At 43.1% G+C, this 25,585-nt stretch overlaps 1 protein-coding gene across 1 annotated transcript in view; it reads left to right on the top strand.

Moving 5' to 3' along the window:
* Positions 1-1,007: 1,007 nt before the first annotated feature.
* The window catches only part of aatkb (apoptosis-associated tyrosine kinase b), a 45,847-nt gene continuing 21,269 nt past the window's right edge, over positions 1,008-25,585 (top strand). The window contains exons 1-2 of the mRNA XM_030097632.1: positions 1,008-1,107; positions 20,358-20,491. Coding sequence (XP_029953492.1) covers positions 1,029-1,107; positions 20,358-20,491 — 213 coding nt within the window. The 5' untranslated portion in view covers positions 1,008-1,028. The remainder of the gene's footprint in view (positions 1,108-20,357; positions 20,492-25,585) is intronic.

Raw genomic sequence — 25,585 nt, 5'->3', positions numbered from 1 at the left:
GTTTGTATTTCCAGGTTATTATGGCTCTATTTTACCGGTCCGGGACACTCGAGATGAAAGTGGACTGAATGTGGATTCTGGATGAGAGGAAAGAGGAAGAGCAACGGGGATGAGAGAGAGATGGGAGAGGGAGAAAGAGAGAGAGGATGGATGGATGCAGTGTGTGGGGGAGGGGGTCTTCTCCATTCATCCAGCATGTCCGAACAGTAGGATTACAGTGGAGATATTCCACAGATATTTCTATCATTGCTTACATCACACAGTTCTTCTAAGGTGTTGCTTCTTTTTTTTTTTTTTATTAAAAGAAAGTAAAAATAAACCTGACCCGCACATGTCTGATCAAAAAAAAACCTCAGATATTCTCAAGTGATGAGAAGATGCGCGAGCTCCTAAAAAGCTCCCTGCACATGTGTCCTGTAGCAGGCAGCAGCCCAGGCAGCCAATCCGCAGCTCGGGAACAGGCCCCCACCCTCCTCCTCCCCCTCCTCATCCCACCTCCTCCTCCTCCTCCGCGCAGAAAAGCCGCTCCATCAGTGCTATTTGGGCGCATTACCGAGCAAGATGGCGCTCCTGCTGTCAGCACCTCGGACAGCTCCCGCGCAGACCTGAACCTCTTTCTCCATCTCTCGTCACGTCTCAACACTTGCGGTGTTTTCTTTCTTTTTCTTTCTTTTTGATGAATCCAGGTGCCAAAAACAAAAGGATTCAATTCCGGCTCAACTTAAACTGCTACCAGGCAGGACTTGACATCCCTCCTCCTCTGTCCTCCTCCTAAAAAGCTACAGAATAGACGCGACCTCAGTCTGTGTGAATCTAGATGTGTTATTTTACGCGTCCATCCGGAGGAATGGAGGGACGAGCGTCCGGATCTCCAGAGGCCGGTTCAGAGAGGAGCGATGGAGCCCTGTAGATCTGCCTCCGATCCTCTCCTCTGAGCTCGGCCCTGCTTTCTCTCTCTCTCTCTCTTCTTCTTCTTCTTCTTCTTCTTCTATTTTTTCCCATCTTTTTCCATCCCTGGGCTGTGAAAGATGATGTTGGCGCTGCTGGCGGCCGCGTCCTCGGTGTTTTTCGGCACCGGCTGCGCGCTCAGCTCCCATTTCAGCTCAGGTGAGTCCACATTCCGCCGCTTTTGTCACGCGCACGGATGACGGCGCACACGGTCCTCGTTCTGACGCGCGTGCCCCGCTCCCAGTGTTCACCTGTACGTCTCCTGTGATGTACAGTTACAGCATCATGCAGAGTGATGTAATCGGGCTGACCTGCAGGATGCCTGCTGAGGGCTGTGCAAAAAAAAAAAAAAAAAAAAAAAGAGAGAGAGTCAGAGAGAGATATGTGATTAATAATCACATCTCTGAAGAGTTGTTTTAAATGCTGAATGAGCAGGTCAGTTTGTGCAGGTCAAATGTTTGCATGTAAAGGTGAGAAGATGAGATCCGAAAGGAAACAATGACAGAGATTGTGCTGGAACAATGGAAAAAAAAATAAAAATCACTGCCTGTCCAATGTAATATTTCTCTGTTTTCATGGTGCAGCTTAAGCAGCCACTAGCCTGTCATTCAGGTGGTTTCCATGGCAACCGGAAGGTGCAGCAGCAGTCTGAAGCTTTCCCATTTTGCTCCCAACAGCAGATAATAGATGGATTTACTCCCACTGAGACAATACACTTTCACTTTTTCTCCATTTTTGAAATGCTGTGCTGGATCTAAACGTGTCAGGAAACAGTAACGTCCTGTTCTCATTCTGCTCTGTTGTGGCCTTTTCCAGATGGCTACATAGGTTTAATGCTCTCCTTCGGAAATACATGATTTAAATTGAACATCCAGCATTCAAGTGTTTCTGTCTGCAGATGACTAAATCTCCAAAGCATCTATATTATTTCTCTTTGTTTTACACATCCTGTTGCTACAGTGTCTTTCCTGTTACCAGAAATTAGAGTACTCAGGTCCCAGTTGGTTAAATAGTTTAAAATCTGCTGATGTGACTGTTATCTGAAGCGAGTCTGTCGTGTTGGTTTGTGTGGCGCTTCTGCTGTCCAGTTTTTCCCTCCAACATGTCATTGTGGTTGTCATGGAACTGAAATAACTGTGATGTTCAGTCCGCTCTCATAAGGAATCAGTGTGGAAGGACCCGGCTCTGAGTCTGAGGATGCATTTCAATCACACATTTTGGAGCTCGCAGCTGTTCTGGAGATATTGGGAGTTAGAAAGAGATGATCACTGATTCCCGGGGTGTGTGTGTGTGTGTGTGTGTGTGTGTGTGTGTGTGTGTGTGTGTGTGTGTGTGTGTGTGTGTGTGTGTGCGTGTGCGTGCACATGAGGCAGAGAGTGAGTGCCTGCAGTTTAAAGAGGATTTAAAATATTTAGGTGATTACAGCTGTTCTAGAGATATGAAGAGTAGAAAAGATTTACATGTCTCTCCTTCCAGGCTCCAGTAGCCTCGTGGCTAATGCAGGACTTGGTGTGCATTGATGTAAATCCCGCTGTACTGTTGCACTGTCACTTTAAATAATAGAATCATCATGATTTATTTGCATCTCTTTTCAATTATTGAGTTGAATTCATTGGTAGACGACACATTTCTGAACTACTAGTATGGAAATACTGATTCAAATTTCCTCCTTGGTTTCCAGTTCTTCTCCAGCTAAACCAAACACAAACACAGAGACTAACCCCTCGGATTAGCTGCTGTGCACATATTTACACAGAGATCTGCTTCCAGGGAAATCAGTTGGCTCCCTTTTCTATCAGCTGCATGCGGGTTTGTGGATGTTTACACGAAAGGTATTTATTTCCTCTGAAGTTCTAGTATGAGTCTCTGAATACTTTAGAGTCACCACAGACTTAGGCCATATACATTTGCCCAAACACTACATCTTAAATGAAGACATTAACTGGAAGTGTTTGGATTCCAGTCATTGGCAGCAGTTCAGTGCATGTAACTCCGTCTCCATCTCATTTTCAGTTTCTTTAATACCATCAGAATCAAAATGAAGGCACAAATCCCCAAAGATGAATCTTTAAACAACAATATGAGGCTCAAGTGTCTGAGTACTGAGCAGCATTAAATTGAGAATGCAATAAGAAACAATAACACAATAAAATTGTGGTAAAATGTAGAAAATTTTTAATTCTCTCATGACAGGTGTCTGAAATTTGAGTTTTACCTGTTCGCTCATCAACTATGCTACAAAAATATTAGCATCATGTTGCACAAGTTAGTGCTCGCTATTACTGTAAGCTAGAGTAGTGTTGTAGTGCTTGTGACTGGTCTTGGTCTTGGTCTTGATCCCTTAAAGTCTTGGTTTTCTTTTGGTCTTGGTCTTTATTTAGCCTTAGCTCCTTTGATGTGGTTATAACATTTTGTTCATTTGTTTTGCAGCTGAATGGGGTAAATATAGTCATCAGTTTGCTTTCCTTTGTACGTCCACTTTGCTTCAGCTCGCTCATGAAGCCTGTGCATGTGAGCATTAGGAGGGAGAAAGCTTGAGGTTATGAGAGTTTTAAATGGGACGTAAAAATGATGAAATGAGGACGGATTGAAGGGGAGGTCGGAGTGATGCTGCTGAAGAGGGCGGATAAATGTTCCAGGGGAGGCGGGGCTTGATGCCACTGGAGGGTGTGTTCCTGGCAGTGCTGGCTGCTTTCCCAGGCCCCAGGTTCTCCATTTCACATTTCTCCCTGGACTCCTGCACACACAGTGGCACGCTGTGATTACATGGACGCTAATCGTGAGGGGGAGCTGGAGGAGGTGTGCTTGTAGGCCCAGTGGACCCTCTTCTCTCCGGGCTGTCGCTGAGTCAGCAGGTCCAGGACCAAGGAGCTGGAGGAGCAGGTAAAGCTGAGGAGGGTGGCAGGGAGGCCTCAGGTGTGGACTGGAGACAGGAGGTGCGCTGATCTTTCCAGGAGAGATGAGATTTTCTATAGGAAGGTGTGTGCAGTTGATGATGAAAGGAAGGCCGGCAGAATTCAGAAACACAAAGCTATGAGTACAAACTGGATTCCAGCCAATTTACAGCAACTGAGCAACCTCTAAAAGCTTTTTCCTCTGATGTGAACCTCAAAACCTCCTGTTCGGAACAGCTTCCCAACACTGACACTGATCTGAAGAGATGAAGACAGACTGTGGTGGTCTTAAGTTGTGATCGTCTTTCTCCCTCCTTTGTATTCCTGAAGAACATGTTGTTCGAGGCATCGTCTTTCCCAGTGTTGCAGGGCTGAGAGAGTCTGAAGTGAAGCTGCCGCAGACATGCCTCTGATTGCTAATAGCTCTCAGAGAGCCTCTGTGTGTGTGTGTGTCTGTAGAAATCCAGAATGCAGAATAATGGCCTGTGATTGCAGCTCGTCGATTTTGTTTTGAAGGAAACAGATTTCTGCTCTTGCTTTCTCTCTTCAGTTCAGACTGATGAGGATTGTCAAAGTCAGATTACCGAACAACAAGATGGTTGTCAGACTTCTGGAGTTCTTTGATTATTGAGAGGATTTTGTGATCAGAAGGAAACAGATTAACCTCTTATCTTGAATTCAACCTGATTAGTGAAACATTTTAATATAACCTGATATTAATGACCATGTTTACCTGTGGAGAGAAATGGGTCCAAAAAGAGAAAGAAAACAGTCATTTACAAATGCAAAAGATTTAATATCATCAGAACAGCTGAGTAATGTGTCCTATACAAGCAGAATTAATAGTAGATAAAATCCTGGAGATGATTTTATAGTCTGTAGATCGGGGAAAGTGGAGATATGGAGTCTGCATATTAATGACAGTTTGCCATCTATCCATCAATAAAACATGCTGGGATGCCGTTTCTCATTCCTTTTAATAAACATCCAGTATGCATGAATTGTGGAACCAGACCGCAAGCAGTGAAGCAAAGTTCTCACAGAATTGACACCCAGGAGAAACCTGGGGTTCAGTTTGGGAGATTTGCAGGCGATGGTTTTAAATTGATAGCAATTGAACTCTATAATACACAGATATCTTCTTTTTTGTGTGTGGATGTACTGCAAAAAAAATGGAAGCTTGGAAATCTTGCTGCCTCTTCATTGAGGGTCCCAGACCCTAGGTTGAGAAACACGAAGTTCTCCTCTGCATTATTAAATCTTCGTGGACATACTGTACAAAGGCGCTCTTAATGAAATAATAATGAATCGCGCTTCTTCATTGATCCTGGAGGGAAATTCCTTTCATGTGTGTTGCTGCTCAGTGGACAGACAATAATGGAGCAGTGGGGGGGGGGGTGTGGAGGAGGTTATCACCCTTCCCCCCCCCCCCCCCCCCCCCACGGAGGGTGTCTACAGCTCAAACATGCACAGAGACGTTGGGATGCAGACGGAGGCTCTCAGCAGTGGATCACCTGCAGCTCGTAGCTCAGTTAATTAAACCTGCCGTGATGCAGAGAGGCTGCGTTTATACACACTGGAGAACTTAAGGAGTGACCTTCAGGCAAATGTCAGTGCGAATGAACCCTAGGGGGGCTTCCAGAGGGCAGGAACGACTCTCATCTTCAGTGGGTGGTAACAAGGTTCAGGTGGTGTCCTCCTGTTCACTCAGTGTGTTTAACATGCTCGTATTTACTCGAGTACTTTAATTAAATTACGTCTTTTAAAGGGATGCAGGATAAAGCCAAAAACGGGACTTCAGTGTCAAGACAACATCTGTGTGGTGAGAGAGAAATATGAGCTGGGCTTCTTCAAGACCCTTCCTTTTACAGATTTTATGAGCTCTTTTACAAACTCTTGTGAATCTTTCTTGGAGAGAAGCACAAGCCCTTAATCCCACATGTGCGTTTAGACCAACACACTGCACTTTATATAATATAGTGTGTGTTTACTTTCTTACAGAATACAAAGACATTGTGACATTGCATTTATAGTGGGCATCCTTTCAATAATAGAGCTCTGAGGCTTGAGCAGCGTTTTTCTGGTAATCCTTTCATTGATCATCTTGTGCAGTGATTTTCAGGCTCACTCCTGCTTTCTGGGTGAGTTTTACCAGCCGGTCGATTTCACAGTGGAGGAGAGACTGTGTTGTTGAATTAAATACTCCACAGGTCGGATGTGCAGCGCTAATGAAAATTAGATCCTCTTCACACTTGCTAGTTACATCTTTAAAAAGCTTTTTAGCTACATGGAAAAACAGAACTCATGCTGTAGTTTTAACTGTTGAAATGGGTAATCATGAATTCAGGCTGTGGTTTCTTTTCCCAACATTTCTTGTGTTTTTTTTTTTAAGAAAAGCTATAGCTATAGCTAAAATGACATATAGTACAACTGTTACCCATTTTATATGAAGACTGATCACTTTTTCTTCCAACTTTCTTCTATTGAACCCAAAAGTTATTTATTATACTGAAGGCTTTCAGTGTGAAACCATATTGATATCAGGTGTTAAATTCAAAGGTTTTTACTTTTCATGAAAGCCTGACTTTAGATTTGATTGGATGAGTTTGATTAGTAGGAGGAAGATTAAGATATAATCTGAATGTTATTACTATATGAAGCAATCATGCTCATGGAGCAGTAGAGAGCTAACCGCTGTTTCAGCATGCTAATGCTAATCTCAGCCGTACCAGCTAATGCTAATGCTATTTAGAGGATATGTTTAGGATATGTTTCATGTTACTGTGAGGAGGAAAGAGTTAGTACATGGAGAAATAGGAATCTTAAGGAAAATATACCATCTAAAACCAACAGCTATTCCACAGCGAAGCGTAGGGAGTACATACCGAGCGTCAATCCTATGAAATCTTCAGTTTCTGCTACTGTGCCAATTATTTCCTAAAAATAATCAATTAAAAATAGAGTAGTTGTGAAGGTAGTGGAGCTGCAGTAACGCCGAGGCTCTCAGAACTGAACGGGAGGCACTGTGAACCGTTTCTCAGTTTCAGCACCATGGAGAGCTCCTCACATCAGCACCAAGCTGCACTGAGCTGAGATGAAATCGCTCCCAGCCGGCCTCCGATCCTCACACAGATTATTTCAGCAGCTTTAAAGCTGAGAGATGAGTGGTGAGTGGTTTAATGACCAATGAGAGATTTATAAAATCATTTCTAAACCTTGAAGACAACCAATGTAGGGGCTTTACAAAAAGGTGTAAGGATTTTGTCTCCTGCGGTGTAGTTCGTATTCCAGGCATGGTCCCATTTATAAGACATCTATAGTTATTAACTGTGAGGCACAGTGTTTGTTTGTTTTTTGTTTTTTGTTTTTTTATGAAACGAGCTTCCAGGAATTTGAACTTTATATGATTTTAGCCAATCATGCGCATCCTAGTAGCCAAGCCAATGACTTCGATGCATTTTTCCTCTCACAAACCCTCCAAGCAAGCCTCCTCTTTCTGAGATCTCGCGGCCATGATGGCGCACAGACACGTTGACGAGCTCTCCCTTTCATTCACTGGTGCACTTCTGCATTTCTTGGCACATTACCCCCACCAACTGTCGATTAGCAGGATTGTGTGAAACTGTTGGCAGGGCGAGTGCCGATGCATTCTTGTCCTCCAGGAATCGGAGAACTGCAACAGAGAAACAAAACGGTAGCAGATCCTGAAAATATTCGCAGAGCCACAAGTGGTCAGCAACACCTTTTATATGTGTGGAAGATTGCCTTCTGAGCTCTATCTATAGCTATCTGTCTTTCTATATGTCTGTTTGTCTGTCTTAAGTGTGTCTCCCTCACACATCACAGCAATCTCATCTTTATAAAAGATAAAGTAGACAGTGTGGAAAAAAAAAAATGAAATTTGTTCTCCAAATGAAATCATACAGGTTATTATTGCTTTTATGACTCCGTGTGTGTGTGTGTGTGTGTGTGTGTGTGTGTGTGTGTAATTATGAGTGTACTGTGGGAATAATTCCATTTCCTGGTTCCTTTTTAGCCTCTCAGTTCAGGCATTAATGACAAATTGATTTGCTTTGGAGTGCCACAGTCTTCGGGACACGTCCTCGTCTCTGTTGAATCTGTTTGCACAGGAGGGTCTGATCACTGGACTCAAGGATCGAGTCAACAGACCAGCTCCGTCCTGCTCCTCCTGCAGAGCTGACGGCAAAGCTTCTGCACATCAATACAGCGAGATATTGATTGACTTTAATACTCTTCTGCAGTCTTTTGGGTTTTATAAATTACAGTGTCAAAGTCTCTCTGGGATTGTAGGGATTTAATATTAGCTGTGTTTATTGTTGTGCAAATTTTTTAAATCTAGTAGCCATCCATCTATCTTCCAACCACTTTATCCTTTTGCTTTATGTCAATCCAGTTCAGGATTACAGCTATTATCGAGCCAGCCAAAATGAAGCGATTGAGGTTTGTGTGATACCGATAATTTTCCTCTTTTTTTTTTTACCTAAACATTGTAGAATAAATGACTTTAGCGGTGGAGACTGCACAGCTCAGTTTGAAGAGAACAAGCTCCTTAAAGAGGCACACTCCACTGTGACATATGTTAAGTCTGCATGGTGGTTGACCCGTAGGTCCCGTCCATGGGCGTCAGTAGTTCCACGGCACAGCCATCAGACAGTCGTCATGGCAACTTTGAGTCGTGCCGGAGTGTCATTCATTGCAGGTTAATTCAGCATCTTCCGAGCTCCTTTAGCAATCAAGGTCTCGAACTGGAGGAAATAAATAAGTGTCTCTCGCGCTCCACTTCCTGTTTCCGCTCGCTCGCTCACTTGCAGATTTGCACGTGAACGGTGCACGTGAGGCGGCTGCAGCTGGAGGAATTTGTGTCTTATTGATGAGAAGTGACAGAAAACATGAAGGAGATGCATTTTGTAATGTGCACATGTATGTATGCACCATATGTAGAGGAAAAACCTTAATCATGTAATCACTGATCACACGCTAACTCTCAGAATAACACAGAGCCGAATTATACAAACTGGAAGAATTAATCATAAGGTCATGTTTATTTCATAAATACCTTCAAATATTTATGTATCTTTGGCATAAATACCTGTGCAATTATATTTTTAGCAACATGCATAATTAAAAGTGGCTGCAAAGAAGGATAAAAACACCCCAGTGACACAAAAAATGAACACAAAGAGACACACTTAAGCTGTGAAACAACATTTCAAAATGGAGACAAAACCGATGAGAAAAGACTGCAGAAAGAAACGCAAAATCATCACAAAGAGATGCAAATGATTAATAACTAAGTTGGGTTGTTCACAAGCTGCTGCAATATTATACAATTCTTTATGATTGGTGTCTCATTATCTATCTCGTTATCTATGAGACACAAAAGAACTGCAATCAGATGTAATTAAGCTATACAATCATCTGAAAGAGACTCAGAGACGTGACATGACTGCAGAGACATGAAAAGGTTACAAAGAAATGCAAAAAGAGCAGAAATTGATACACACTGATTGCATTTTTTTTGAATGACTGTAGTGTATTAAATGTTGTGGTTTGTGGCTGATTGAGAGTGCTGATCCTTCATTATCATTACACCATCCGATGCTCTGCTCATTTCATTCAGTCTACTTCATTGTGAAATGTCCAAAACATGGGTAACAGTTGGTAACATGTGAGTTTGTCCTGTGAAATCTCTTCTTGCTTTAAAAGAAAACCTGCTTTCATGAAGTCGGTGGGACTTTTTTCTTTTCCTTGGTTTTCTTCAAGAGTCAGACATGAAAGTGCTGAAATACCACTCTGCCCCAGTTCAAGCACTGCTTACATAAGAAGCCAGTTCCCCCTATAGAGAGCGGACACGGAAAAATGAAAAACACAGCACATGGGGCTTTTTTCCACAGCAGTCCTACATTCAATGAGTGAATAATTCACCTGCTTGTCTGAGAATCCTTCAGCCCAGAAGCTACATGTTATCAGTTTATGTTGGTCAGTGCAGGTTTTCTGCACGTTGATGCTGATGATTTTGGTGATTTGTAGTGTTCAGTGTTAGTTTATGATTTCAACTTCCTGCAACGAGTGGATCAGCTGTTTTTTCATGTCAGCTTGTTTGCCTGTTGATCTCTGCTGCTCCCCTTTTCTCTTTCTGACCTCCAACCGGAGCTGCTCATGTGGAGCAGTTGAATTGTCATCCATGAATGTGCCCTCGGATGATTCTATTGTTGTTGGTGCTGTATAAATATGAATCGAATTGAATTGAACTGAATCAAATCAAACTGGTGCCACATCAGCTAAACAAACTTCACACAAGCATCAGCATGCATAAAACCAGCGAGGAAGCTGATCGGATGCAGGTACATGAGATATATGGGGGTATGATGGGTCATGCTGGGGCATAACGGGATATAGTGGGGTAGGATGGGTTGTGCTGGGGTATGATTCAATCTGGCCTGTGACTCACAGTTACATAAATCAGCCTCTGCATATTTATCACATGTCAATACATAAAATGACTCCTGTAAACAGGTCGTGCTGAATTCAGGTGCCTTTTCTGGCTGAAAGCACTTCAGATGCATAAAGCTCTCCACCGTAAAGCCATCTTACTTGCAGCCACACACTGAAATGAGGCAGCCTGATACACTAAAAAGTGTCTCCATGGCAACGAGGCTTGGAAAAAAGCGGGGCTCGACGGGGGGGCACTTTAGAGAGCGTCCGCTCCCTCTGATCATGCATAATCAAGGCGGACGCATATCACAAACCTGGCCAGCATCTTCCATTAATACTTGAAAAGACGGTGCAGTCTGTGAGGAGCTGCCGTCTCTCGGTTTCTCATGTGTCACAAGTCAAGATGCTCTGCTTGTTAGAGGCTGCCTTTATGCAGGTTTCTCAGTTCAAAACAAATGTTGCCATGTTTCTCCACTCAGTGAGCCGACTCTTAGCATCAGGGCTTATTTCCTAACTGTTACAATTTCATTAAGCTCCGGTATACCGCAGGAAAAACACCTCATTAATCTTATTATTAGTTCCTGTCAGCACTGTGAAACATGGTCTCTGTAAGTAACATTAGCTTTAGTATGTATCTGCAGTAGCTGTGATTAGCACTGGCATGCTTTTTTACTGCTATTTGTTGTTGTCAGTCAATCTCTTTCTTTTACAGTTTTTCACAATTGCTAAAACACATTTCTTGAAACCTCCATCCATTTTCTCAAAACCTTAAACACAAATCCAAAAAGCCACACTACATTCACAAAAACCTCAGACATTTCTGTCAAAATCGAATTATCGCCTCAAAACCAGTTCTCTTGTGATTAAAACCACACTATGCGTTCAGATCTTACACACAGCAGGTAGAAACATCTTCACCTCAGATCATTCATTAGACACTACATGAAATAACTGAGGACACAGCAAGCAGTCCACACTTTTAAACCTGCTGGGTTATTTTCCCAACCCATTTCCTGGGTAGCCCTAGATTTTGTGCAGATTGGGTCACTTTTACCCCAAATTAGATGAATTGTGTCGACCCAGCAGAGTGAATTGATGATTTGAACAAAATCACCATTTTGAACACTCCTGCAACTCCTTCTCCTACTTGCATCTGGAGACTTCTGGCAACAAACGCAACAGAAAACTGGAGTCCTGTGTTCTCACTGAAGATTATTGCAATGGCTAAGAAGGAAAAGACATATGACATCCCTCTCCTTATACTCATGTGTGGCTGTGGCTCAGTTGGTAGAGTGGTTGGCTAGCAATTGTGAGGTTGTTAGTTCAAATCTTTTCCTCTACATGTCAATGAACTGCACTGAACCCCAGATGGCTTCCAGTGGAGGGTTTGACAGCCTTGCATGGCAGAGGGCACGTGTTTCTGAATTCTGAGGGTTTACATTTTTACTGTAAAGTAACCTTCCCAGACCCGCTGATAAATCTTGACCCAGCATCAGGGTCAAATCTTCAGCCCAAACAGCTGGGTAGAAATAACCCAGCATTGGCTCGGTCCCTTTTGGGCCCAGCGCTGGGTCAGCAATTTCACCCAATGTGGGTTATTTTTACAGTAACCCAGCAGTTTTCAGAGTGTGTAGTGCACAGAAAATTTTTATTTTACGTATTGGAAATGCATTTAGAAAAAAAAACCCATCTAAGTCAAAGTGATATCTAAATTCACAGTCATAACAAAAAATAAATACATAACAAAAGCACACTACTGCATGGTCATGGTCATGGAGATTCAGTCTCCAGCATCTTGTCTTTGTGCACACTTGGTCTGATCACATCATTAGAAATATGTGTGTTCAGTTTTGAGTTGTTGTGTGTAAAAGATGACAGTTGTGTTGGAGTTGTGTTCACATTTTGCTGCCAGTGAGTACAATTTTGCAAAAATGTTGTGAAATGTGTTTAGTGACTGAGAATGTGTCTAAGGTTTTGCAAAAAAGAGCAGATGGGTTTTGCAAATTGAGCATAGGACCTGAACAGTGTTTAAGTTTTTGCCGAAAGAGTGTTTGATTCGAAAAATGAGTTTAGGCCACTGAGAGTTTGGTTCAGGCAATGGGGTTTAGTGTTTTAGCAATTGTGAAAAACTGTAAGAAGAGCTAATCTCCATATTATAGAGCATCTTCCTGCCGCTGAATAATGGTACTACACTATTTACTGTTTTCACACTCACTCGCGTGTATGTGTGTGTTATGTCACAGCCTCTCTTTTTTCTGTGTGACATCTTCGATGTGACGTCACATTCAGCCGCAGCAACATCAGGCAGGAAGACGAGATTCATTCTGCTTCAGCGGTCTCGTACAATCCATCCACACACAGACTAATATGAGGAATGGCAGACACACACACACACAGAAAAGAAGCTGTGAAGGAGTGTGTGTGAGGGAAGCTCTCCTGGGAGGAGGGTGATGAGACGGGAGAGATTACAGATAGAGATGGAGGGCCGCAGGAAGAAACAATCATGGAGTTGCGTAGTCTGTGATGTGCGCAGGTTTGTGTTCTCTCCGCTCCATTAGGCCTCCCCGGCCGAGATGATTCATTCAGATAAGCATCACAAACAGCGGGAAGTGCTCTGGCTCTGCTCTCATGCTGGCCCAGGTTCGCTCAGGTGAACCATTTAATTTACGTTCACGTTTCTTACCTTCTCTGTGCAGTCTTTATGCAATTTGTCAGACATTTCTCTTCGCTTTAACACCACCTCTGTGTGTGTGTGTGTGTGTGTGTGTGTGTGTGTGTGTGTGTGTGTGTGTGTGTGTGTGTGTGCATGAACCACAGCCCGACATCTTTATAAAGCCTTGTCATGTGTTCGCGCTTCACTGGCTGCACGTGAACCGCGAACTCCGAAGACCCATAATCCCCTGCTTCTGCACTGCTTTCCCAGATACAAGAACTTGATAAATGTCAGGTTTTCACTGCATATCACACAGAATAATATTCCTTAAATCATGATAAATTCTCTGTTTGCTGAGGCTGAATTTTTCAGGAACAGAAGGAGTTGGAGAAGTGCAGTTTTGTTGGTTCCCACAGAGAGAAATATGACAAAGAGATGCGATGCAAAATGAACGATAAACCCTGGTTTAGTTCAAAGAGTGCATGGAAATAATGACACAAGAAATTCTGTGAGAGAGAGAGAGAGAGAGAGAGAGAGAAAGAGTGAGAGAGAGAGAGAGAGAGCACAGACTATAGGAAGAAGACAGGAAGAGCACAGACTAAAGACAAAGGAATGTTATGTTATTGTAATCCTCATCTCCAGAGCTCATATAGGTTCACATTCAGCAGTTTAATCTGCCCTCCGCTGCTTCCTGTTTGTTTCTCTGTTTACTCGCTGTGTTTCCTCACTGTGACAAAGCAGACCCACAGAGAACAAGAGCACCGCTGTTTATCAGTGCAGCCAAGAAGAATCCTCAAGCTTGAGTTGTTTCAGAACAATACAAAAAAAAGAAAAAGAAAAAAACCCACACATACACGTGCAGCAGACATCCCATCATCCCCCGGGACGGCAGCGTGCGAAGACGGAAAGAAAAGAGCAGGAGAAATGAAACAAACAAAGGAGTGGCATTCATGTTTCAGTGGGAGGGAATTGCACCGCTGGTCCACTCAGTGTTGTGACCTTTAACAGATCACACACACACACCGAGCGCACTATGCGACCACACACACGTACACACACACACACACACACACACATACACACACACACACACACTCTGCGAGTCAGTCTGAAGCTGAGCTGCATAAAGAGTGGGAGACAAAGGCGAAAGAGTCTGACACTGTAAATCTGTATGTTCACATATTTTCAACCAATATTCAAGCAAATAGAAATCTCTAACAGAAAGGACAGGAATGAAGTAAGAGTGCATGCTCCTTCTCTAAGCTCCCAGACACCACAATGCTTTGAAAAGAGGGGATATTTAATTAGCACGAGAGATGATTTTATTATGAAGCTGACTCAGTGGTACAGGTGCAACAGTTTCTGACTACATGTAAAGACTTGCAAATGAAAGGCAACAAATCCTTTATACCCTTTTCTCATTAGACTTTATACTGTAAAGGAGACTGAAACTGGCTGGTATTTGGCTTTACGACAAATGCAAAATGATGTGAAATCAATAGGCCATAAACTGTCTGAAATGATTTTAAAAAAATGAAACATGTTTGATTGTTTTTTTGCTTTGAACTGTGGCGGACTGGCTGGTACTGGTTTATATGTCAAATACGCCAGATCACAGCGTAGTCATTCCAAAATCATACAAGATGGTCCATAGTTGTTGCAATCAGCATGAAATTTCATCCGAAAACACAACGTAAAACTTTGTACATTGCATACTGCAGGCCGCAGTGATCCACAGCCCTTCACGGACGCAGTACCTCAGTGTGAAAGGGCTATTAGTGTTAAAAAAGGCAGCTATAGCATTCACCACCAAGTTTCAGAGTTAAACTTGTGTGAAGCTGAAATAACTTCAGTCACAATGATGAGGATGCACTTTTTAATCCACAGCTGTGATGAAAAGAATTCAGCAGAAGAGAGGGTGTGCTGTGATGCGACATGATTTGGCTTCATATCATATGTAAAAAAAAAAAAAAAAAAAAAGATACAGTAGGATGTGATGTGATGACAGCATAATATGGTATCAAACAATAGCACACAATGTGTAGTGATATGATCTGATACGGTACAATGCTATACATTTTGGTATGATACATTGTGATACAATCCAATATAATTGCATTATGGGTAAGTTGAAGGAGAAAAAAACACATTGTGACACATATTTCACAGATAGTCCTGTTTAACAGGTTACAGTGAAGAATGTTGCACAGGACAGGTGGAAAGACATGTGAATAATAAAAAACATCAGGGGTGAACAGAGAGAAAGGCAGAGGAAACACGATCCACTGCTGGACCTGCTGCTGATGTGCAGGTCGGCTCTCAGGGGAGCTCAGCGCTGAATATACCAGGCCTAGACACACACACACACACACACACACACACACACACACACACACACACAGTCCTGAAGGCAGAGGTGCCAGTGAGGCTGATCCAGAGCTGCTGTATTATTTGCGAGGGGTTGCTAAACAGGGATAATATGGCCGCTTTCAGGGAAACGTGTTTTGTGGTTAGTTGTGATATGAAATGAACTCTGATTGATGTACTCAGACGCCAGCTGCCGTGGAGAGAGATCTCGTGTCAGCGTGGTGGTCGTTGCTTGTTGTAAACTGAGGAGGACTACGAAAATGAGAGCGATAGGTTGGAGTTCTATTCACAGCGATGACCTTACTCTCAGCCCATTGACTTGTGTTTGTATCCTTTCCTGCAAACCCCCCTGTGTGCGCTGAAGCCCTGACTCCTCACATTCGGCCCTGTCTCACAGAATTCCACAATGCAGAGATGTGTTTTGAGGTCAGTCTCTCCGCACGACAGCTTCCTGTGCAAAGAGGTTACAGTACGTGGGCCGTTTGCTTGTGTTGCTTCACGTGCTACGAGCAGCTAATCCTCGCAAATCCCAGTGTGACATGTCCACACTGCAGGACTGTGCTGCAGGCCACTGTAGGGTCTCACATTGTACCTGAGAGTAAATGACTCTGAAAGGTTTCAGGCCGTTAGATTCCTGCAGGGGGAATTTGACTCACCGAGTGAGAACAATGAGGAGACGTGACAGTGCTCAGGGTGACGCTCAACACATCAGATCTGTGGCTGGATAATGGAGAGGAGCTAAAACTCTGCCCGACATGCAGGTGAATTAAAAACCAAAAAACGTGAAGATATTCTTTTAAAAGAATGATCCATATTTTCTCTGATGCTAATGCTAATTCCCATGCTTTACATTTTTTTAGTCTAGATTTCTGGATTGAATTAAAACCTTTCGTGGGTCAATTTTATTTATTTATTTTTTTGTTGCAGAGACATTCAGCCACACTATTAAAAATGAAGAGGTTCGTTTTTTTGACAGACCTGTGGAAGAGTAAGGACTCCATCTTTGTAAGCAGTAGAACAACCTGATGCACTTCATTAAGTAAGATAAATCAACATTGGAAATCAGATGCTTTGGGTTTTATGGTCTTATATTCTGCTTTTTTGTGACAGTGTGATATAAAATCAGGGAGAATAAGGACAAACACACCAAGTCCATCAGCTATTGTTCGGCAAGTGAGGACAACTGATAAGTGCGTCTTGGTATTTCAGTTATATTTTATGGCTCTTCTGGTTTGAACTGGACCTCAGTGTGTGTAAACATGCATTTTAATGACAGTAGAGCTTGAACCACAGAAGAGCACAGCAGAGTTTTAATGAGACGGTGCCATCTGCGTCGAGGCAGACCGATTTCTCTTTGCATCGTCATAATAAAACAGGTACATTTCAATATTTTCATCATGATATAATTGAAATTTTGCAGAAAACACACATTAGCATCAAACTAGCATTATTATTTAGCATTATTATGTTTATATACAATCGTTCTATCCTTTACACTCATTCCCCCGTCTGTGGTCACTGGTTCATGTCGAGTTGCAGTTTTCATCTGAGTGAGAGCAGAAACAAGATGGCTGTTTTGTGTGTGTGTGTGTGTGTGTGTGTGTGTGTGTGTGTGTGTGTGTGTGTGTGTGTGTGTGTGTGTGTGTGTGTGTGTGTGCAGCAGATCGGTTTCTTTTCTGCCCTCAGAAGCAGACAGTCCATGAGAGGTTCCCACACGTGTTGTGACTTTGTTTGAAGCTCCCGCCTCCCCTCTGCTCCTCCAGTCTCCTCCGTCCTCCAGCTCTCTGTTGTTGCTGAGTCTTCCTGCATCCTCCTCTCTCTCTCTCTCTCTCTGTGTGTTTGATGGAAGTGTGTCGTCAACAGCAGCCGACAGGAGGAGGGAGCTGAGTTTCTCTGATGGACTGGCTCACAGACTCACTGTGAGGAGTTTCTATTGATTCCAGCCATTCTTTAGTGTATGAGCCCCGTTCCTCTCGCCTGCAGTCATTTGAAGGTTCGGTGTTGGTATTTGAACTTCATAGTCAGTGCTGTGAGGTGGATAAGATAAGACGAGGTGAGATCTGCTAAGATTAGCATTTATTTTATTATTTTTTTCCCACCATGAAAAAATGGAACAGATGTAGTGATCGGGCTGCACAAAATGCAGTATATAGACTGACTGATCTGCAAAAAAAGATATATTCCCATGCAGTATGCACTGATTTTTGTATATATTAAAAGTACATTTTAATAATTTTTACCCCTTCCGCCACACTGCATCCTTCTGATCTCAATTTATTCATGCAAAACTTACTCAAATATATTTAGTGAGGACTCTTAACTGAGGCCGCAAAACCATCCCGAGTGATTTTTCATGCTTTAGCATCTCTGCAAAGGCAGATCGAACACGTGCGCCAGTCAGACGTGGCCGCGCTGCAGCCTGCGTCTCACAGCGAGTTTTTGAGGTTCCGCTCCCGGGGGAGACGCCGCTCGGCACACAGCTCCTGCCTCCTGCTCCGTCTTTCTCCTCACGCTCGCTCCCTTTTCATCATTTAGTCATCAAGATCTGCTTCTGCTCTCAGCCTCGGGAGGCTAAAAATGGTTACCACCTCTGTTGTGCTGGAGCTGCTGGCATGAAGTAGTGAGAGGAAAAAGAGAAACGCAGCATCTCAGAAAATGTCAGCGCACCTTCCCGCGCCTGCTCCGCTGTGCTTAATAAACTCTCCGAGGCGACGCGCCGCTGCAAACATGTCGACCTTTAGCAAGAGACATTTGTCTTTTCAGATCTGGGCTCATTACAGCTAACAAGAGGGACAATTCTCTCTATTTCTCTGGGAAAAGCCATCGATTTCAAACAGCCGAGGAAGAAAACGCTCGACAAGGTCTTTGTGTGTATTTCAGAAAGCTGCGGAGACAGCATGTATCTTCTGTCACTTCGTATTTCAGCCTCTCTCTTTCTGACGGGCCAAAAACCTGCGGCAGCGTCGCATGGCTGCACCCGAACATTCCGCTCGTCTCCTTCCCTCTCCTCGGCTAACTGCTGCACTCAGCTGCTTCCTGCACCTGAACTTCAGCCAGGGGATCAGGAGGAACACTCCAGCACGAGATCAGATATGAACTGCACGCTTGATTCCTGATTCCTACCTTCTCTTCTGGGTGAAGCTCCACAGTGTGTTTTATTTATGCTGAAAAAATTCTTTAAAATAGGTGAAAATGTGCAGAAAAGTTTATATATCTTCTAAAATCACTGTTACGCTCCATTACAATCACATCTAGAATGTGTGTTTCAAGGAAATCAATCAAATTTGAGGCCTAACATTCCCCTGACCATAAAGTTGTCCCTACTTTCTGTTCCCTCATAAGACGCTCAGGCTGTGTGTTCGATTCCCAGAGCCGTACGGCTAATTGTGCATTTACCCGGTTAAATTTGCATGTTTATCTTTTCTTTCCCGGTTCCTCCTCTTCCCGCCAACCTCCCAAACAACAGCGTCCGCTCTCGCTCCAATTACACTAAGAGGCTGATGCACACTCAGAGCCAGTCGCAGCGGCTTTCAGGGGATCACAGACCAACTGGCAGCAGAGACGGCTCTGTTTATCATGAATATGCATGTGTGTGTGTGTGTGTGTGTGTGTGTGTGTGTGTGTGTGTGTGGAGGCTGTCAGTGTGAAGGATTTGCGGTTGAAGTCGGTGGTGCGTTTCCATCCGTCCGAGCCGGTACAGTGGTGACCGCTGCAGTTCAGAAGTTTTGGACAACAAAAAATAAAGAAAAAAAACGAAATGCTTCCACCTAAAAATAATTGTAGAATTTATGTCACACGGAGGATTATTTTTAAGTCTTTAAAAAATTTAAAGCAGGCCGACTCTCAAAACAAGAGGAGGAGAGAGAGAGAAGAAGAGACTCCACAAAACAACAACGCTGCGCTTCAGCGGCGGAGCTTCACTGACTGAATTATATAAACCAGCTGAATTAATATTGTACCATGATTAAATTTCATTTCACATTTAATTAAACAAACAAAAGTGTTTGTTGCTCCTTAATAAAACTGAAAAATGGTGCCGGCTGACTCGAGAGACCGGATATTTTCTCCTTTCTAGTCATTTGCATTTCCACTCAGCAAAAGCACTAAAAATATCACGATTTTTGTTCTGTTTTCTTATTGATTTATGATAATTCACACTGGTTCATGCTGATCTGATGGTTTTATCCTGGTTCATGCTGCTTTGTACAGTTTTATGCTGGACGGATGCTTGTTTATACTCATATTCGTGCCGCCCTGACGTTGATTTGTCCTGGTTTATGCTACTTTATGCTTGTTCATGCTGGTTTTTTTCCTTTTCTAATGCTGGTTTATGACACATCTAATGTTTGTCAGATGCTGATTTGGCCGATGTGCCACCAGCACCACAAACAATATAATCTGATACCTGTATGCAGATCAGACAAGCATGATTTGTATTTTTCTGTTGGTTTACCAGCATCACTCAAGCAATTATGTATTTTTTTTCTTTTCAATCAGGTGAAAAATCTCCAAAATACAGGAAAGTGATACTTTATTGAAGGAAGCTATTTTCATCTGTGAAAAGCATGCAGATTTTGTTCCAAACAACAAAATCTGATCATTTTTGATTGAAAAAGAGAAGAAAATGTGGTCGTTAGAGTTGCTTCTTATGTAAATAGGATAACATTTAAGCACTTGTTATGGAGGTCATGAGATCTCCGCCGTCTCATAATGATCTGGGTTTGTGGAAAGCACTGGTGCAGAGACTGTTGCAGCATAATGTGTGTTTCTGGGCCGCTGCAGTGCAGCTGTACAGCACGCAAACGATCCCACAGTTTCAGTCAATCTCAAAATCTGCGAAAATGAAAACACTCGGATGAAGGAAGTTGATATTAAAATGACTTGCGAATCATCTTGCGCAGCCTTGATACACATGAAAACTGAATAAAGATCTAAAGACATTGGATGGAGAAGAGCTGTAAAATTCAGAGCATCTTTTCTCCTGCAGAAACACATCTGACGCTGTGTTTCATGCCTGTCCCTCTCTCTCTTGCCTACAGATGGCGCTCCACTGAGCGAGCTGTCCTGGTCGTCCTCCTTGGCTGTGGTGGCCATCTCCTTCTCGGGCCTCTTCACCTTCGTCTTCCTCATGCTGGCCTGCCTCTGCTGCAAGAAGGGCAAGCTGGGCTTCAAGGTGCAACGCTCACACCTTTCCCCACCACAGCAGGAAACTTCATGTTACACTCATTTACACTGACTGATGTGGATGGAGGACGAAGACCAACACACACACACACACACACACACACACACACACACTCATACTCACACACACACACACACATGGAAAGAGTGTTTGTACGCTTTGCTAGTCTTTAATGACCGTTCTGTGTCGCAGATGTAGAACTGAAAGAGGTCAGAGCAGAAAATAGGACAGACGACAAGGAAGATACTCTGTGTGTGTGTGTGTGTGTGTGTGTGTGTGTGTGTGAGCTCATACTCCAGGTGGCTTCAGAGGAAACTGCAGAAACATTTACGTTGCTGAATGCGTGTGATTAAACCCACATGATGACTTTTCTCGCAGACTCCAGAGAGTTGTTTTAAAAATGAGGTGTGTTGGCCTGCAGGCGTCTCTCTCTCTCTCTCTCTCTGTCTCTCTGTCTCTCTCTCTCTCTCTCTCTCTCTCTCTCTCTCTCCCTCTCTTCTTCCATCCTCTGCCTGTCCCTCTATCTGTGTGGAGGAGCGTCTGTGGCCGTGTTACATAACTTCCTGCTCCGTTCCCCGCTCCGCCTGTTTAGAAATGGAAGTGGACTTGTTGTTGTTGTTGTGGAGCTGTCCTCTGATGCGTCTGCAGTCCACTGGACCACCCAGCGTGAACCCGCCTGGGCCGGGGGGCCGGCGGGAAGAGGGCGGGGGGGAGTGAGAGGGCGCGAGGGCGTGAGGAAGGGCATACCCATGAGCCCACGGTGCATCCGGCCTCAGGGCCCCATCTGGAATCAGACGCAGCCTCTCCCAGAGAGGGACGAGGGGATTTTCAGAGAGCCGAGAGAGGAGGAGAAAAACCGAGGCACTGTTTCCCAACCTGGGGTCCAAGACCCCCTTTGGGGCTGGACTCGAGATCACAGCAGGGTCTGTGTGCTTGGCTGTTGTCAAAATTACATTTGCAAATGTCAAAGAAGAAGAAGAAGTAGAATGAAACACTTTCCGGCCTGTGGACCTGGCAAACTGCAGGGATTTCAGTTTCAAGGTTCCTGAGTGGGCGTCTCACTCTTCAATATGACGTCTGCTGGAGCTAAAAAGATCTGATTCAGATCTGTTTTATTTATCTGTGAGGTGCTGGTTGGCTTATTCTGAGAATCAAAGCCATTTATTGTTCAATTTTAAAGTGAAATGTAGACGTATGTTATGTAAAAGGATATTACAAAAAAATCTGTGAAGACCTTTGGAAATAGTGACATGACTCTGACATTATGTGAGTTTTATAAGAACACTGAGAACTGCATGAACGATATGAAGAAAAAGAAGAAACAGAGGATGAAGAGAAAGAACTAGAATAACTACAGGATGACGAACCAGAACCTAAAAACAACCAGAACCTGAAGAACCAGAAGAACAGGATGAATCAAAACCAGGGACAAATTTCAACATAACACTGTGTAGAAGGTCATTTTCCGTGGCAATTGTTTGGTTGTTGTTAGTGGTGTCCCGATCCGATATTGATATGGGATATCGGTCCGATATCAGCCAAAAAACGAGTATCGGATTTTATCGGATTGCATCTAAAATCTCCGATATAAGCGCTCCGTGAAGCAGTCCATTTTTCACTCCAGCACTTCTATCCATAGGTGACTCTGGTTCACATTCTCAACACAGCAGGTGGCGGTAATGCACCTTAACGTCTGCCACAAATGCCACAGAAGAAGAGCACCTGGATCCAGCCAATAGAACTTCTCAGATCCAGCATGCAGAGCCCATATGACCACAACAACAACACCACCTATGTGTGTGTGCTACTGTAGGAGCAGAATGTCGGCCGTGTGGCAGTATTTTACCGTAAACTCGGACAAAGGCGTGCTACACTTGTCATGCACAAGTTTCCCGTGGTGGCAGAGAATCCGGAAAGTTTAATACGACCAAACTCATCGCACATTTGAAGCATGTTTTTTTTTTTTTTTTTGTGAAGACTGAGAACAAGTCAGTGAAACTGGAGCAGTGAACTATTAAGTTTGAGCAGTTGGACAGTGGACAATATTGTGTTGTTTTTGTTGTTCTTCACCTTCAGCTGTTCCCACTATATACTGACAGTAAAAAAAAAAAAAAACTGAAGTGGACTTGAATTGTTTGCACGTTTAAAGTATAATTTGGTTTTATTGGAGTTATTTAGGTTATTTTTCAGCATCTTATAATTTATTTTTTTTATTTTATTCAACTGTAGAGCACTGCAGGTATTATGTTAGAGGTTAAAATGTTTGTAACCAATTGGTTAATACGTAATAAATGGGTCAGTTTTTCTCATGCCTATTGTTGCTGACTATTGTTCTCTGTGTAACATCACTTGATCAAGCCTTCTCTAACATTCCACACTACAAAAAAGTAATGAAAGTATGTATGATTCGCACTAATATCGTATCGGACCAATATGGGTATCGGCCAAATCTCAAGGTTGCAATATCGGTATCGTAACGGAAGTGAAAAAGTTGTATCGGGACATCCCTAGTTGTTGTAAAAATACAGGCATTTTCCTCACACACGCTCTGCAACACAACAAAGAAAAACTTTAACGTTTAAATTTAAAGGATTTTACGGCACTAGTTCACCAATCCAGTTCAGTCAGCATGGGACTGGACAGGTGAGACGTGTTTGACTCTGCTGCTTCAGAGGACTTGTGTCTTCATGTCTTCTCTCTCTCTCCCATGTGTCTGGAAGCAGAAATATGAAGCTGAGGGTCAGTTCAAGGTCAGACTGAAGCTTCAGGGTTTAGGCATATGTTGTGGAGGTCAAAGGTCAAAGCTCAGATGAAAGTTGGACGGTGGTCCTCACAGGCCTGGCGGGGTGAGGGAGGGGGTGGGGGGGGGGGGTTGCTGCTGAACTGCAGATGTTCTTCAGTTTTTTTGGTGGAGTGAAAAAAAGCGAGGGAGAGAGCGAGTGATGTCACACGTATAGTATGTGAACCCGACCCCCCCGACCCCCCCCATCCACCCCCACCCTGCCGATCTCTCCCCCCGCTTGTATTTTTCTCCCTCACATTTTTGTGGGGGCTCGGCTTCGCTCTGCTCCCTCGTGAGATTACCACCTCCTCCGCTTCCTCCACCCCTCACTCTCCCTCCATCCTCCGGCTATCAACAGTGGTCAAGCTGCAAAGCCTCCTCCTCCTCCTCCTCCTCCTCCTCCTCCTCCTCCTCCTCCTCTTCCTCAGCAGAGGGGTTCTCTCTCTGCAGAGTGAAGAAGTTTTCACACCAGCTGCCCTCAACACGTCGCGCTGACAGGAGCCCCGAGGGGCCGCTGAGTGTGTGTGTGTGTGTGTGTGCGCGCGCGTGCATGTGTGTGTGAGAGAGAGAGGTAGAGAAAGAGACAGAGGTATTGCAGCTTGCAGTTTGCATCTGCTGACATGTCGCCTCCACCTATGGACTCAGAGGGAAGGTAAGATGACGGGAAAAGAATTCATGTTAAAATTAAAGATTCTTGTTTTAAATGAATTTACTATATACAAAAATTCTAAATTCTAATCTCTTTGTTTGTATTTGATCAGTCTGGAAATGTTTCATATAGATAAACTCAAAAATTGAATAAGATCAAACTGTGCATCTTCTCATGATTGGATGCTTTTGAATGTGAGAAAGGTTTTTGCAGGAAGAAAAACTGCATGAAAAAGAAGCTTTTTGTGTTTCTTGCAGCTTGCTTGATTTTATTGTTATTGTTTTTTACTTAGGTAAAAAGTCAGATTTAACAATGTGCATCTGTATATTTTATATACTGGTAATATATCTGAGCTTTGTAGCATTTCCACTACAACTGCATCAAAATGTCAGACAATTCCTGTTTTAGTAAATTAACTGAACTTATTGAAGATCAATCATGATGAGTGAATAATAACTTGTTTTCTGGTTTTAGTTTGTTTGAAGTTAAGGATGTAAGTTATACTGAGTTAAAACAAAATTATCTTTTTTTTTTAAATTTGTTTGATTAATTTGACATGATGAAATGAGGAAATAAATTCTTCATCAAAATAACAGTTAATCAAAACTGACAGATTTATTAGGGAAAAACTTTGTCATGTTGTCAAAGTCACAGATTAGATGCAAGTTGTGGAGCATGTTGCAGCATTTGAAGGAACAGATGACAAAAGTTATATTTTAAGACTTGAGAGGAGAACAACAGCTTTGAAATCAATGAGCTTTAATGACTTGATGCAGATGCAGATTTCTTTGAATTTTAGCAAAAATAAAAACCATTTACAGCAAAAAACAAACAGTTAACTTTTGTAACTGAAAAGACAACAGAAACCTGTGTTGAAATCGTGAAAAAAAAGATGTAGTTTAAAAAAATAAGGCAAAAGTGTTGGTTTCATCTTATGAAATGTACTGATCTGATGTTCTGCATGTTCGATTTGTCCTCGATTCTTGTTGAAAAAAAACTGCAAAGAACGAGGCTTTGCTCAAAATGACACTGACGTGTGTGCGTGTGAGTGAAACCACATGTTGAATGGCAGGGTGAGTGGGGCCGTGTGAAGATGTGGGTCTGAGGCAGTAGGCGTGTGTGTGTGTGTGTGTCTGTGTGTGTTGCTTGAACATTTGTATTGGTGTTGCTGTAGTGAAGCGTGAGATTAATGTGTGTGTGTGTGTGTGTGTGTGTGTGTGTGTGTGGGTGCTGTTGAGGGGCTGCAGCAGGTCACATTTTTCCAGTGATGGGACCCTGCTGCAGCTCTCATCTAAGACCCTTTTTTTTTTTTCCAGACATCCGGTGTGAGAGGACACAGCTCTGCTCCTCTGCTCTCTCCTCTGTTCCTCCCAACACACACAGTATTATTCTCATAAGCCACTCACTACTTTTCTGTAATCTACTGGTAACTGGTTCCTTCTCAGCTGCGTTTTCATTTCAGTGTATTTGATGCATTTTAGTTGCATGAAATAACTAAAACATATTTGTCTGCCACTGATTTTAAAATGCAGATTTTAGTATTTACTGGAAAGTACTTCAGTCAAACTGTGACATTGAACTTTGCTCCTCAGATTACCTCTAACCTCAGCACCGTTTGTGTGACGTTTTCAAGTGAAAATGCGAAACGTTT

The sequence above is a fragment of the Salarias fasciatus genome, chromosome 8 (assembly GCF_902148845.1).
Source record: "Salarias fasciatus chromosome 8, fSalaFa1.1, whole genome shotgun sequence".
Taxonomy (NCBI): Eukaryota; Metazoa; Chordata; class Actinopteri; order Blenniiformes; family Blenniidae; genus Salarias; species Salarias fasciatus.
Note: the sequence above shows the minus strand (reverse complement) of the source record. Positions and strands in the feature narration are given on the sequence as shown.